This window comes from Chrysoperla carnea, chromosome 1 (genome assembly GCF_905475395.1).
Source record: "Chrysoperla carnea chromosome 1, inChrCarn1.1, whole genome shotgun sequence".
Lineage (NCBI taxonomy): Eukaryota > Metazoa > Arthropoda > Insecta > Neuroptera > Chrysopidae > Chrysoperla > Chrysoperla carnea.
This window is the reverse complement of record NC_058337.1, coordinates 34,717,044-34,733,197: the sequence shown is the minus strand read 5'-3', so window position 1 is coordinate 34,733,197 and position 16,154 is coordinate 34,717,044. Positions and strand designations below refer to the sequence as shown.

Here is a 16,154-nt window from a genome sequence, read left to right as displayed (position 1 = left end):
AATAATATAAAAAGAGGGTTTGGTTTACCATTTGTGTGTAAACTAAAATTAGTTCCAAGTATTATATTATAAGAAGTAACTTTTGTCAAGAATATACAAACTTTGATTAAAATTGAAAAATATCTATCCTAAAAAAGTATACATTTAAATAACCAATGGTCCTTTTATAAGTTAAAATCACAATCATGTTTTTTCAAATTAGAATCTAAAAAAAAAGTATTTTTTGTTTGTTTATTCGATAATGTAATGTCGATACAAATAGATTTGAGAATAAACAAATTCCAATACATTCATTTGTACGACTTTATGTTCATTTTTGGATTTCCTACACTGTTTTAAAGTTTCTTTGTTATTTTAATTAATAATGCCGATATCTACAAATATTGTATTTCAAGATATAAAACGAGTTTTGTATTGTTTAATTTCTGATTTTAAAAAAAATAAAAAAAAAAAAAACCACCTTAAAATTTGAATCTGTCTCATTCCAGGTGATGAAAGACTAATATTACTCTCAACTTCTATAAAATTCAGGAAGTCAGATATAGAACATTAAGAAATAAGTTTAATGAGTAAATAGACGAATGATTTATTCGTTTAATAACTCTCTACCGAAGCTATCTCGTTAGCCATATAAAATATATGAAGTAAGAAGAGTTTTTATGGACGTTCTCATGTATAAAATAAAGAGAGAATGTGTTCTGTGTGTTATGGTTATGTGTTACAGTGTGTGATTGGTATTATATGTGTATAACTTCAGATGATGAGTCTGACCGGCTGTGTTCATGTATACACATATACAATCCCTCTTTGTTTTATGCATAAGAACGTCCATAAAAACTCTTCTTACTTCATATAATATAAATAGCTAACGATATGGTTTACAAACAGTATAACATCAACTTTTATAAGTTTAAAATAGCGTGAGCAATCCAAAATAAAACAGTTAAAATCGTTTTTTTTTTTTTGAACTTCTGTAATGATAGCTTGTACGACACCGACCAGTCTGTAATTGCCGTTTTTTATTAAGAATAGTAAATAATAATTTTCGGGAAAAGTTCAGTACTAGTGAATTAGGCACAGTAACGGTATTGGTTGTTCGGTAATAACATGTTGACTTTACTTTGTTTTAAGAATTATGATTTTCGTAAAAATGCTACAGAAGTCCAGAAAAGAATTTTCTCAAAAATATCATTGTGGAAACATTTAATGAAACAAAACATTAAAAAATTTAAACCTTTAGAAAAATTGAACTACCAGATAATTTTTTGATCAGATCTTCCATAACCACGGAGTAGTATATTCTTTTTAGGTGAAAAACATTCTTGTCAGATATAATATATTTTTTGGATACTATATCATAGGGCAAAAGCACCCAACGATATTTTTCTGGAATGCCTTACAAACCATCGGTTTTATATCTTCGTTTCTTCTTTTTCTTTTCATTTAATACCTTTTCAATCATTTAACTTATAAATAAGAGGATTTTAAAGTCTATTTCAAAAAAATATTTTTTCTAGTAAATATACCCTTCTTCAGAAGATCTAATATTTTTCAATGTTAACGAGATTTACTATACGATCGAAAAAATTAAGTCATCGCTTAAAATCTTCGGTATATAACTTTCCCCAATCTATTTGTATCGTTTTTAATTCATCAAAAACAAATAAATATCGGCATTCATAAATAAAAATTTCAAATAAAAGTTAATGTATTTTGAAATTTTTTAAAAGTTTATTTATTATTTGTAATTGTCTTGAGGGGATGTTTCATCGTCAACTTCAGGAATAACAGAATCTGCTTCTAAACGTTGTCTTTGCAATACATATTCTTGTCGTTTCTAATTGGACAAAAAATTTAAATTTTATCAGAAAATATGATCATTAAGTTAAGCTAAAGACGGTATGCTACTGTGAAATTTGGCAAAAAATTATTTATTTCGTGAAAGTATAATACAGTGTTGGACAAATTTAGAGGAACAAAAAGAAAAAAAGTCTAAAGTTATTAAAATTTTAATTCATTTTACTTTTTTTTGTATGGAATTTTATTTTTATTTTATTTTTTTTTCCGTAATAAAAATAGAAAATTGAACTTTTCTAATTATGAATGATTTATTCGTGCCTACGATAAGTTGCATTTCGGTTTATTCCAGGCAGACTTTCTAATTACAAAGAAAAATGTTGTTTTTTAAGCGTTCCTCTAAATATGTACAGCAGTGTATATGTGAATTTAAAAAAAAAATTTGTGCAATATTTTAAGACCTCGATGAATTTTGTTTAAATTTTAAATGAATAAAACTGTTACGATTACGACCATAGCTATGTAATTCTTACTGATTAATAATTCGTTTCGATTTTTTTATCACACTTTTAATAAATTATGACCGCGCAATATACTGAAATTTGAGGATTTGAGAGATTCCTACATCATCTATAAAAAGTTTTGAATAAGAAATATCATAATTTTAATACTTTTTGTAAAAAACTTTCTTTAAATTCATTTTTGGCCACTGCAATAGAATACCGTCTTAACAATAAACAAATAAAGCTTACAATTTATCCATTATTTTTAGGTAAAATCTTAAAGGTCTCGTACAACTTTGCTCTATTCTACAAAAACACAACAAAAAATCCAAACAAAACGTAAATAAAATTATACAAGCAAACAAAAATTAGCACAAAAAGAATAAAACAAGCTACTTCTAATAAATTATGCTAAATAAAGAAGACGCATGTACATTTTTTTAAGGATTGGATCAAAATAGAAATATTGCTAGCCAACGAAATTTAAGTTATATATAATTCTAAGCTATAATACAATTCTAAAGGAGCTAAGACACTTTGATACTACAAAGTCAAACGTTTAAATGCGGTTTAAATATGTTATATCTATATTTATATAAAATTTTTAATCGTTCCGCGAAGGCTTTCAAACTTTCGTAACTGCTATCTTTATAAATTATAGCCAATGTGTTATTCTGATGTATGAGCTATATTATTGTAGAGTTTCATTCAGTAGTTTTCGAAATGGTCATAACTGCTAGCGTGTGATGTTATGTAGCCTATATCCTTCCTCGATAAATGGGATACCCAACACTAAAAGAACTTTTCAATTCAAACCAGTAATTCTTAGATTAGTGAGTTCAACGAAACAAATAAACGAACAAACTCTTTAGCCTTATATATTAGTAAGAATTTAATTATGTATTATTAAAATATACTAGTGGAGGGTTTTCTAAACTATGCGTCACAACTTACTGGGATTGATTCGTGATTCACGAAGGAATATTGGATGAGGTCAAAAAAATGAGACGGTTTGTCGATCGATCGTGTTAACAGCCGGACGACCACTGACCTGGCTTCAATTGTATACGTATATATACTCAATTTTCTTCATGGCAATCAAGAGTCAAGAGATGAGTGTCGAATTTAAAAATTATCGTTAGATGAGCCGCGGGTCAGTCAACTTTGGGAACCACTCTAATAATGAAAGTCAAATTATTATACATGTATATTACAAGTTGTCTGCCCACCCTCGAAAGGGCAATACAAATATACAAATTTGCTTTATTGAACAACTTATATTACGAAAATTGATTAAGCAAGAGCCATTTGTACTTGACTGATTATTTTTAGATCAAAATAATACTTTTTCAGCTTTTATTTCAGCTTGTTAACTACTGTAACAAGCTGAATAATTAGAATTGAATAAATCCTGAAAATCATTGTTGATGCATGTGCCTGTTTTAATCAGGTAAACTTAATACTAGGTACAGCGCTGTGGTGGGTTACGTCTTCTTTACTATTAAAATTACTAAATTTCATTATCACAATAAAAATACCTCTTCACTATTAATAATTAATATCCGTTGATCTGTACGTGGTGTTAATTGACAACTTTGCTGTTCTAAATCATCTAATGATGCTCGCCTTGACAATTTATGTGATGTTGATGTTAACGGTGTGGGTGCAATACCATTTGTATGCATTGATGATGATTCATTCACTGATGCACGGCGTACCGGAGGCGGTCCATCAAATTCCATTGAATTAATATCCAGCATTTTTACAAGACTATGCCTTCTTGATAATGTCACCAACGATTGTCGATGTTTTGATGGTTTCTTTGTTTTACCCATACGTACATTGATTGCTTGAAAATGATTCTGTATTGCTAATCCTAATTCAGGGCATTCATCTTCGTCAACCTAAATAATACAAATAATAATTTTTTGGGTATTCTACCTTTACAGAATGTCTTGTGACTCGTCGGCCGAGTAATTGAGTCGTCTTGTATGGATGCAGATGTAGCCATAATATTTTAAGTTATCTCATATCTGGTTTGTGATTTATTTGAATATACAAGACTTGTAATATGCCCCCAAGGATAATACTCAAGAGAAACTAGGTGTAGTGAGCTCGGAGGCCAGAAGAGAACTGTAAACCTAGTGCACGTAACTTCTTAACTATTTGGTTTTTAAAAAAAGTTATTAGGCACTTTCGACTTAGAATTTTCAAAAGAATACGCTCTTAAACTATATCGAGTCACGTCGACCCTGTATTTACATAAATATAAATGAAAATAGCCAGGAAATAATTTAATTTATTTTGATTAAAAAACTTACCAAAATTTTACAATTTTTCAACATCACATAACCATCACAACCAGAATGCATGTAACTTTTTGTAGCTAAACGGTAAGTTTGATCTCGAATAAGATACTCATCTCCTATTCGTACTAAATAAGGATCAACACGTTGTCCAGGTGGCTTTCTTGGATCAAATGCAAAACTAATACCAGCTACTTGTGGAAAACGCCCTTCTAATTTTGGATACATATATACACCATTTTCTAATGCTTGTAGTACTTGTTCGCCAGTAACTTGTAACACAACTAATGGATCACGCATTGGTATTACGTTCACCAGATCACGCATTGTAAAATCACCAGCCGGATGTACTTGGTCTGAACGGAATGTTCCTGAATTTATTAAAACTAAATCTGCCCCAGTTGCTGATAATACAACATCACAAACCTATTTAAATAAACAATATATATGAATTTTAGCAGTTTCAGAAATCAGGTGAATAAATTCTAATTAATATTTATTAATATTTACCCAATTTCCTAGATTTGATTCAGATGTTCGAACAGATGTAAATCTTCCATCTAATGGTACAGAAAAACATCCTAACACTTCATCCATTTTGCCTTCAATTAAAGATGTAAATTTTTCTAATTTTTCTTTTAAAATTAAATCTTCTTCGTATTCAGATGTAACATTAATTTCATCAATTTTTACATCGAACGTGTTTGCTTCAAAACTAATAGTGATTTTTGAAAATTGTCGGAAATCCGTACCACTTTTAATAATATACTTATTATTTATATTTTTTATTTCATAAACATGATCATGTCCGCCTAATATAATATCAATATCCTCACAGTTTTCGGCTAATCGAATATCATTGGGTGTACGCATATGCGTCAATGCAATCACAAAATCACAACCCTAAACAAAAAATTATTCGTTTAAAAAAATTAAAAAGTATGATTTGGTCTAGTTACATGATAATGAAATAATAATTATTTATTTTAAAGTCCTATGAAGGTCGCTATTATTCTAGAAAGGTCTTAGTAATCTAATATTATTTCCTAAGTATTTTATTATTGTCAATTAAAACCAATTACGGTACCTGTCACATTTCCTTTTCCTAATTTGTGTGTATACAAAATTAAATAGTAAGAAAATCTGAAGTAAATTAGATCTACACAGAGCTTATGAAAAGATTCTTGTTTAGAACGGTGATAACGAGGAAAATGCCATAATCACTCCTTTCGGTCTTGTTAAGTTCCTGATAATTTCCATTGGTTTATGCAACGTATCCCTAACCCTTTTCAGTTTATGTAAAATTTAAAAAAACTTATTTTTTGTCTTTGTTACAACAAAATTCCTAAGCCTGAATAAGAATAACGTTTTTCCTTGGTACATTTATTTTAGCGTTTTCAGCTCTCGTTATTTGACTTGGAGTATTTTAGATCCTCGCCTGATCAAAACTTCGAAAATTGGTCAAAATTTATTGCCCGGATAATCAGAATCAGACTTTTTAGAACATCATTATACGAAATTGTAATATATAGCTACTACGCCACTCGCACAAAAACATGAAAATTAATTATTATTAAACTAGCGTTTAACCAAACACAGCATGTATGTATAAAAAATATTACTTCTTGTTTTAATTGTGCCCCTAATTTTTGTCCAGCTTCAACAAAATCAAGGAAAGTCACTTCTTCAGGATTGATTGTTGTCAGTGTATCAAGCCATTCTTTTTCAACTAAACCAAGTAGACCAATTCGCCGACCTGCCCAATCTATAACACTTGTGATTTTGCCTTCGCCTAATGGACGACCAGTTTCATTGTCAACCACATTCGACATTAGCCACGGAAAATTTGTTTGAGCTACCCACTGTGATAATACTTCAAGTCCATGATCTAAAATTTAATTAATAGTTACAACAAAACAAAAAAATTGAATAAAATTCTTTCTTACCAAAATCATGGTTGCCAAACACGGCACAATGTGTTCCTAGTTCATTTAATACTGGGACCATTTGCTCTCCTTTCGTAAATGTACTTACTAAAAATATTAATTTAAATTAAAAAACCTCAATATCCAACAAAAACCTTAAATTTAAATGCTGGCAAAGTGAAAAGTACAATCAAGTCCGTTTCAATTATATCGTTCAAAAAAACTAAATTTGCATTATGATTTGCGTTTCTGCCTTATATTAATAAAAAATAATTATTATGAAAATTATTTATATAAATTTAAATAAACCAATATTTTCCGTAGCTTTAATTTTAAATGTATACAGAGTGGACCATTATGGCTAGTAACTCGTTTTGTAGTAAACCAATAAAAAAATAACTTGATTAAATAACAAAAGTGCAAGTGTGGTGTGGGACATGTTCTGACATCAGATTGGACCTAGCTCTCCGGGTTGCTTTAGTTTAAATTAGAAAGTTGATCCTCATAAAAAACTAACATTTTTTAAAACAATTAATTAATAGTTTTTTCGAAAATTGTTAACTTTCGGAGGAATTGCCAATTAAAAATATGCCATTATTGCATTTAATCGAAAGAAAATACGCTAGCTTTAGAAATATTTCCCTCAATAACTTTTGGTTAAAGCATTTTTCTGTAGCTAGTGTGTTTTCTTTCGATTAAATGCAATAATGATATATTTTTGAGTTTCATTTCTTTCGAAAGCTAACAATTTTAGAAAAAATGTTTTTAATTAAAAATTTTAGTTTTTTTATAAGGATTAACTTTCTAATTTAAAGTGTTATTCTATGTCTTACTTTTTAATATCTAAATTGGCTATTAAAACAACCTGGAGAACTAGGTCCAATCTGCTGCCCCCCTTCAAACTCTACAACTTTTGTTCCAAGTTTTTTTTGAGTGGTTAACTACAAGACGAGTGTGAAGTGTTTAAATTTTCCGTAGATACAGTTGAGCTAAAATGTGAATTTCAATTGTTTAATGAATTAATCGCAACTCCCAAATCTCTTTTAAATATTATTTCGAAAATGGTAAGAAGTAAGGCAAAACTTACTGTTTTCGAGAAAATTAGTAAATTAAATCATAACAAATTCTAAATCAACAGAAATATTGTAGCTAGCTTAATATTAGTTCTTAGAAAGGCAACAACGAAAAAATTAGCCACATTCGGTGTCGAATTGAATGTGCGATAACATTATTGCTCTGTGACGTAAAGTTTGGTAAAATGCGAAACAGCTTTTACAGATAAATTAAATTACAACAATAAATTTAAAAAAAAAAAACTTACACATGCTTGGGGAAAATGCATCACCACTGAATAAAATTAATGGATTTAACTGTTGGAAACTTTTAATAGCCGTTGAAAATCTTGTAGCACCTCCAACGGGTTCGGGTGCAGGTCTTGCTTCCACATTATACACATCGTTAAAATGTAAAACAACTAAGTGATTTGATTTAGTTCCATCAAAATTATCTGCTAAAGAATCCGTACCACTAGTCATTGCTAATGAATTCACAGCCCTTCTACCAGCTGCACGTACTTCCAACGAGGCCTAAATACAAATAAATGAAATTTTTCAATATTTCGTTGCAGTTTGTTTAATCAATAACGTAGGCACCGTGTATTTAAAAAGTAACCGTTACACAATATTATTTTTAAAAAAATGAACTTAAACCTGTTTTAACCATCCCACAACCGAAGTCACTTTATTGCTGACTTCGACTGGTACGTCAATTGTATGTTCCTCCACTAGTGAACTCCATTTGCTACGTAGAGCAGCTTGTGCCGCAAAACTAGCCATTCTTTTAGTTATATCCAAATTATGCAGCATGTAAATGATTTTTTTTATAATTAAAAAAATTTTAGATCACTTTCTCTAACAAAAAATAGTCTACATATTTTTTTTTAAATGTGATTTGAATTTATGATTAATTACCAATTTTGTGGTCCTTCCCACATTCTTAGTTTGTTGACCTAAGAAAGTGTTATCTATATGATTTATTGTATTTTTATAAATACAAAAATCATTATCGGTTAAGCATGAATTTACCTAATTCGTTAATGAAATACAACTTTTAACATTCGTCTCATAAATTTTTAACCTTTCTCTATATAGTCTATAGTCAAAGGTTAATTTGATAATTGGAATGGAATCCAAAAAATTATTCCTTTTATAAATTCGCAATAACTATTTTGAAAGTTATAAACGCAGTCTAATCAAGAGGGTATAACTACCATAATTCTTTAAAATTATTACGATTTAAACGATAAATTTATTTGCGAGGATGCAAAACCCATTTTGCACATTCGTCCAAAACCACTTTGTATTTCTAGATCAAATTAGAAGATCTTTTCATTTTTTAGAAACCGTACTCATGACACCAGTAGCGTAACTACCAGTGTTCACTGTTTTCGACAAAACACGGACCCCATGGCTTTAAAAGGGCTCCTTTGAAAAGTCACAAATACTATTTATATTTTTAAATTATGAAAATTTCAGAAGTTTTCCACTGATCATATATAAGAATGATAGTTAACTTTCATGATTTTTATACTGAATATTTAGAAGACGTTTCAGATCAATTCTCTCACCAATCGTTCAGAACTTGCTTCAGACATGATTTAATGAATATAAAAACGGCTTAGGAAATGTTTGAATATTTGTTAATCCAAAATTTTTCTTCGTGCAGTAGTTTCAGAAAAATGATAACTACTTGTTATTTATTTCTACCTATTTCTGTCACAGTAACAAGTGCAGAAAGTTCTTTTTCTTTATCCGCGGTCGAAAGAAAGTTCGTACGTACTGCTTACTGTTGGGAGGCAGAAAGTCCGATATTTATGCTTTGGTACCAAAGCATAAAAGTGGCACTTTCGGCCTCCCAACAGAAGCAGCAAGTACGTACTTTCGATCGAAAATAAAGAAAAATAGTATACATAACACTAACAGAAAGTTTGAGAGCCCATGATGCCCAGTGCAGATAACGAGCAGTGAAAGAATCTCAAACTTTCTGGCCTAGTAGTAATATACTATTTCGAAATTGAAACTGATCAAAAATTATCTGAGAAGTATTATGTAACAAGAAAGGTTGAGCTCTTTGACCATTATTTCTATTGAAAACCTAGAAGCAAGAAAAGACGTTTTCAATATTCTTTACTTTGCGAATATAAAATGAATATGAAAGTTTGCAAGAAGCATTTTAGTAATCACTAATCTATAACGCTTTTTCAATGTACAAAAATCGCCAAAATACGTATTGCATGAATAAATAAAATATGCATTATATTGAACAATAAAGTTTTTCCCTTGTTATGAAATTGATAAAGAAGAGGGGTCACTGCATGGCACGTATAAACGGAATCGTGAAACTGGACTGAATAGATCATTTTATGAATTTAACATAAAATATATTACATTTAAAAAAATATTCATAACTGTTATATGCGTGTAATTACCATGATTAAAATTTGAACGACTTTAAATTATAAGCCATGGTGTAATGTCTAAGATTATTCTTTTAAAAAGTAGAAAAAAATTTTAAGTAAATTAAAACAATATACATTAATAAGTAAAAACACGATTTTTTCCAAAATTTCGTAAAATAATCTTAGTATGTATCACCCTAGGACAACCACTTTAACCTATTACTACTTTTGGTACGGCATCCTAAACATTTAGATCAAACTTTGTGATTGCTGAGTTTGAGGTCATTTTCAAGCAAAATTTTTCGCTTGAAATATTTTTAAAAAATTTTATAAATTAATTATTTTAATTAGAATGTTTTGATGAATTAATTAATTATGTAATATTTAATTTTGCTCGTAATTAATATACTTAACAACTTATCATTAATATATTTAACAGTGGCGCATTTTGAGTTGAATTTGAGGGGAGTTCATATAGACCAAAATAGTCAACGTCTTGTCTCGCACATTATAACACAAATATAAACCCTATTTTATTTACAATAATATTTGAGACAAGGGCAAACTATATGATGATGTAGGAATTATTTTGGTGTACAGCAGCTCATAAAAGAGCGTTTCATAACTTCATAAGCACATGCAGTAAATTTCATAAAATTATTAACAATCGTCTAATACATTAACGAAATTTAATAGTAGGCATCTACTATATATTTGTTGGCTCTCTTACAAAAAAAAAAAAAGAAAAAAAAAGTAAATAAGTTTGAAATATAAAAATGAAATTCTGTTAACTTCGAGTGGATATATAGTTCGCGTATATTGAGGTATAATAGGTTGGCTGATAAGTCCCCGGTCTGACACATAGATGGCGTCGCTAGTATTAAATGCATATTATTTTTATATAGTACCAACCTTCAAATGATTCGTGTCAAAATTTGACGTCTGTAAGTCAATTAGTTTGTGAGATAGAGCGTCTTTTGTGAAGCAACTTTTGTTATTGTGAAAAAAATGGAAAAAAAGGAATTTCGTGTTTTGATAAAATACTGTTTTCTGAAGGGAAAAAATACAGTGGAAGCAAAAACTTGGCTTGATAATGAGTTTCCGGACTCTGTATTTTTTCCCTTCAGAAAACAGTATTTTATCAAAACACGAAATTCCATTTTTTCCATTTTTTTCACAATAACAAAAGTTGCTTCACAAAAGACGCTCTATCTCACAAACTAATTGACTTACAGACGTCAAATTTTGACACGAATCATTTGAAGGTTGGTACTATATAAAAATAATATGCATTTAATACTAGCGACGCCATCTATGTGTCAGACCGGGGACTTATCAGCCAACCTGTTATATTGTTCTATATAGCGTTGTATGAGATAGTGTACAAAAAAAAAATTATAAATAGCGTATAACTGCGTAACTTTAAATTCGCGTATATCGGGGTTTTGTAAGTCGAGGTATTACTATATTAAAAAATTTTATTTAACAAAATGCAATTAAAAAGTATACAAGAGACTTACATGTCGCTAAATATCGATATTTCTATTGTAATGAAATCATCGTCAGTAGCTAAATTTATTCGTACAACACATTACAAAAAATCTTTACAGTGTTAAAAATAAATATATACCACATTACCAAAATTATAAGAACACGTACAAAAATTTTCACAAAATCGAAAAAATAAATTTTCATGATCATCCTTTTTTTTTGTAATATTTCATAACAATTTTATTTCGAGTATCGTGACATTTATTTCAATAACTATATATCAATTTCAAATAAATTTAAATTACTTAGATGTAACACAATACACAAATGCATTTTTGACCTCTATGTGTGTCTGTCTGTCTGTAGCATCGTAGCGCCTAAACGGATGAACCTATTTTGATTTTTTAATTTCGTTTAAAAGATATTTTAATGGAGAGTGTTCTTAGATACGTTTTAAGTGCGAGTTTAGGGTTCCGTATCCGAAATTTTTTTGGCGATTTTTTAAATTTTGTAAATTTCACATGTTTGATAAATGGAACAAACTTTTGACTTATTTTTATTATTGAATTCATATTGTAAAAAAGGCTAATAATGATTTCTATATCATTAAAAACAAATTTAAATGAATGCATCTCGTTACATCTTCAGCAATTTTGCATGTTTTTAAAATAATATGCAATTTGGAGATAACTATTTTGTCATATTGTATGTTGCGTCTTGTAATATCGATCTGTCGTCATTTTAATAATTTTAAAAGAGCTGTAGGCCATTAGTTTCCATTGCATGCGGTAGTGGTGTTTATCAAAATAATCAACTAAATGAATATTATTGATAAAATTTATGAATAAAAAAATGATTTTGAAAGCATAATTAAATCAAAGAATTTATTTATTCGTTATATAAACATTTTCGTTTAGATGGTCTGTTATTAAATTAAAACACAATTAATTTATTCAAACATGTATAAAGTGTCAATTTTCTGCCCACTGTGCAAAACGAAGTTGCCGCTTTCCGCCGGGGAGGAAAATAATATACACACCACGGGAGCAAGTAAAGAATGTCTCAAATCTCATGTTTATTGTCGCCCAAGGCAAAACTATTAAACAAAACTTCGAAGTAGATAGATTTGTCCTTTATACTGTATACATGGTGTCTTTTTAAAATTGACATATGCTTGAAACTCGAAAAATAAGTTATATCAATAAAAATGTTTCAAGCGAAAAATGTTGGGTGTGACATCTTACACAGACATTAAACATGACCTAGTTTTTCAAGCTCCATGAAAAGCCCACTCTGCTCTATAACTGGTAATTGATAGATGAACACTTTAAATTAGAAAGTTGTTATTAATTAAAAAAGTAACATTTTTTATTCGAAACATTTTCCCGCAAACCGTACAGTTTAGGCAAAAACAGACTGAGAAGTTTTACCCAAAATTGATTTTTCGTATAATTGTTAATAATTTAAGACCCAAGTTTGTAACGGCTTAGAAATATTGATGATACGAACAAAATTTTGGTATAGGTGTTCATAAAATTACTTTTAAGTCCATATTTCCCTCTGACACTACGATAACTCAAAAACGAATTGAGATATCAAATTGAAATTTCTAGAATGCTTAGGACAAGTAAGTTTAAATTCGTAAATGAGCAACATAGGTTAATTGGGTCATGAGTTCGTAGGACCCATCTTATAAACCGTTAGAGATACATCAAGTTTAAATGTAAAAAATGTTTATTTTATTTAAACTTTTGTTTGAAACATCGTAAACATCATTGTTTATCCGTGAGGGCGCAAATTAGGTGTCCATTTTCTCCAAAACTATAAAATATAGAGAGTTGTAAATTTTCAGGTAGCTTAACCTTGTGGTCTGTTGAAACATTCTCGAAAAACGAAAAAAATTATAGAAAATACTTTTGAAAATTTTCGAAAACCATTTGTTTTGGTTGGTGACTTTACGGTGTGTGTTGGTTTTTAAGCTTTTCTAATTTATTAAAAATAATGCAAACATTGACATACAACACTTTCTATGCAGGGTATTTCAACAATTAAATCAGTCAAATGTTTGTTTTCACTTGTTGTCGTAACAATTTAACGCGTCAATACCAATCATAAAATTTCATGAGAATTACATCCATCTACATCCATCTACATCCTTCTTGCGTGACTATAACGAGGGTATTTTTTTCGATAAGTGTTTTGGCGAGATCAATCAGTACAAAATCATCGATTTGAACTATTATATTGACAGAATAACGAAAAAACGGAAAATCTAAATCGAACGTGTGCGAAAAAAGCCAATAGTTAAAGCTTTCGTTTACATAATAAGAACTTTCGTTGAGAGTAAGTCGTACTTATAACGAATGATTTTCGGAATCGATTAAAAAATATCAATTTCCGAATAAGTTTTAGAAAACAAAAAAATGTATCGAAAGAGAACATAAAGGACCTAATGCATAAAAATTGATAAAGTTACATATCAACTAATGTACTAAGATACATCTTTCTAATTTGATGTTATTAAATAAACAAATTTTCCCTTGTTAATTTTAATACGCGAGCATTCTGTATATATAGAATAGAAATACAAATCCAAAAATACATTTGAAATAATTTGAATGTTTTAATATTAATATTAGTAATTTGGCTACTATTTGTCGAACTTTATTAAAAAATAATGTATTGTCAATAATACTTTTCGAGAACTGCGTTAACTTTCACCCGCTTAAACGAAAATAAGTTGATCAAAGACTATCCTATGCTCTTTGAAGTTGATTCTATCCAACAAACTGTTTTGTTGGAAAATGATGTAGACTTTTAGTTCAAAATCGAAAAAGAATTTTTTATCAAAATATCCTCTAATTCCAGAATATTAACAAACAAACAAAAAATTTCCGTGACCTTTGACACTAATCGATAATAAAGACATCAGTTTTAACATTTAAATCATTTCCAGACAAATGCTTAATTTTACTAGATTGTCTATTGAAATCATTTTCAAGATATTTTATTTTGATTAGAAGAAATTAAGAAAATTAATATACCATTCAAATGAAAATGTCATTGTTACATAACATAACAAAAATAGTTTTTTTTCTTTTATTGAAGTTTAGTTAATAAGTTTACAAAAATTACTTAGCGAAACAGTACAAATGAGTTTTTAAAATACAAAATGTGAAAATAATCAATCTCAAAATGTAAAAATTAACCTACCAAGAATAAAAGTTGAATTCTTGATATCATTATTACAAATATTAATATAATTTATATACTTTAATAAATGGAGAGACAAAATGTCTAGTTAGGTTAGGAATGATAATTTTTTTATTTAAATTAATTTGTTATTAAACTATTAGAAATAAAAGTTCAATAACAAATTACTCACAATACAAATTATATTCTTATCTCTAAAATTAGAAAGCTAAATATTTCAAGGATAAATTATTATATCATTATAGAATATTACGAGTTAAAATTTTGATTTGTTTATATTTTTTAGTGTTTCTTATTAAGCATGCGCATTCATGAAAATATGAAAAATAATTTTTTAATCTTAACAATTGAAAATAAATTAAATTTAAATATTTTTTAACATACACGGATATTTATAAAGTGGTAATGAAATGATTTAGGTCATGATTAGGTCAAATAAATATAATTCACGTGAACTAACTTGATTTACATGCTGTCAATCAATGTATACTTGAAAATTTTTCAGGTAATGTTTTAAAATGAAACATGAATGTATAAATGAAATTAATATAAAATTTACATAAACAATATTTTAATAAAAACTTATATTTACCGTTTATGAGAATTAATAACACTAATTAGAAGAATTTTTAATTTTTATACAGCACTGTCAATGTCGAGTTAAACTTGTATTGTACACGCGCAGTTCGGTATGACAAGAATTCATACGGAATGATCACCAAAATTTTACTTTGAAAGTGAATATCCCTAATATTCAAATTTTCTAATGGTGTTTGAAGTTTTTTTCAAGTATATTTTTATCGATTTTCTATTTGTTAAGAATAAACTATGTTTTTTTTTTTTTGTAAATGCGTATAATTATTATTTTAATCACTCTCCTTATAGCTTATGTTAATATTTTTTTGTGCATATTTAATTACTGCATTGGAATTTCAATATATGTTCACAATAATGATTCATTGCACTCTCTGCTTATCGGATTTAAATTACCTTTTTTTGGTGACTTTTGAAATTTGCTCTATAATATGACCATAAATTAAGGGCCAAATATTTGTTTTTTTATTTATGGTATCTAAAGCTTTTGTTAAAATAATAAACAAAAAATGATTAACGCCTACAAAATTTAAAAAATACAGTGTGTTTCAAAAGTAGTTACAAAGTAAAATGCATATTTCATTATTCGAAAATTTATTTATTTTATTTATGATAAATTTTCATCAATAATTTGTAATACGACTTTTTTTGTTAATTTGGAATTTTGTTTCTTTTGAAATAAAAAACATGGAATTTCTTTCTACATACTAAGAATTTTCAACGAAATTGAAGAGTGTTAAGATAGACGTGAAGGTTGTTTAAACGTGTTAGGATACTAAATAAATTCTATTTTTGCTCGATAAGTGTGAGAAAAGTCAGCCACATACATATTACATTCCCATCTCCCACTATACCTGCACTATTGCTT

At 28.4% G+C, this 16,154-nt stretch overlaps 1 protein-coding gene across 4 annotated transcripts; it reads right to left on the bottom strand.

The window, feature by feature from the left end:
* Window positions 1–1,600: 1,600 nt before the first annotated feature.
* LOC123302768 (trifunctional nucleotide phosphoesterase protein YfkN) lies at window positions 1,601–15,402 on the bottom strand. 4 transcript variants are annotated; one of them, XM_044885872.1, is made up of 9 exons: window positions 14,693–14,751; window positions 7,853–8,117; window positions 6,553–6,639; window positions 6,229–6,494; window positions 5,117–5,509; window positions 4,622–5,032; window positions 3,839–4,204; window positions 2,550–2,606; window positions 1,725–1,837 (listed from the first exon to the last, which is right to left on the bottom strand). In XM_044885872.1, exons 1-8 carry the CDS (start codon window positions 14,720–14,722, stop codon window positions 2,553–2,555), a joined length of 1,872 nt encoding a protein of 623 aa, XP_044741807.1. In that variant the 5' UTR covers window positions 14,723–14,751; the 3' UTR covers window positions 1,725–1,837; window positions 2,550–2,552. The 4 variants fall into 4 exon arrangements, with proteins under 4 accessions (XP_044741790.1, XP_044741798.1, XP_044741815.1 ...); XM_044885855.1 differs by lacking the exons at window positions 2,550–2,606; window positions 14,693–14,751 and adding an exon at window positions 8,241–8,366 and having other exon boundaries at window positions 1,601–1,837; XM_044885863.1 differs by lacking the exon at window positions 2,550–2,606 and having other exon boundaries at window positions 1,602–1,837.
* Between the last annotated feature and the right edge of the window lie 752 nt (window positions 15,403–16,154).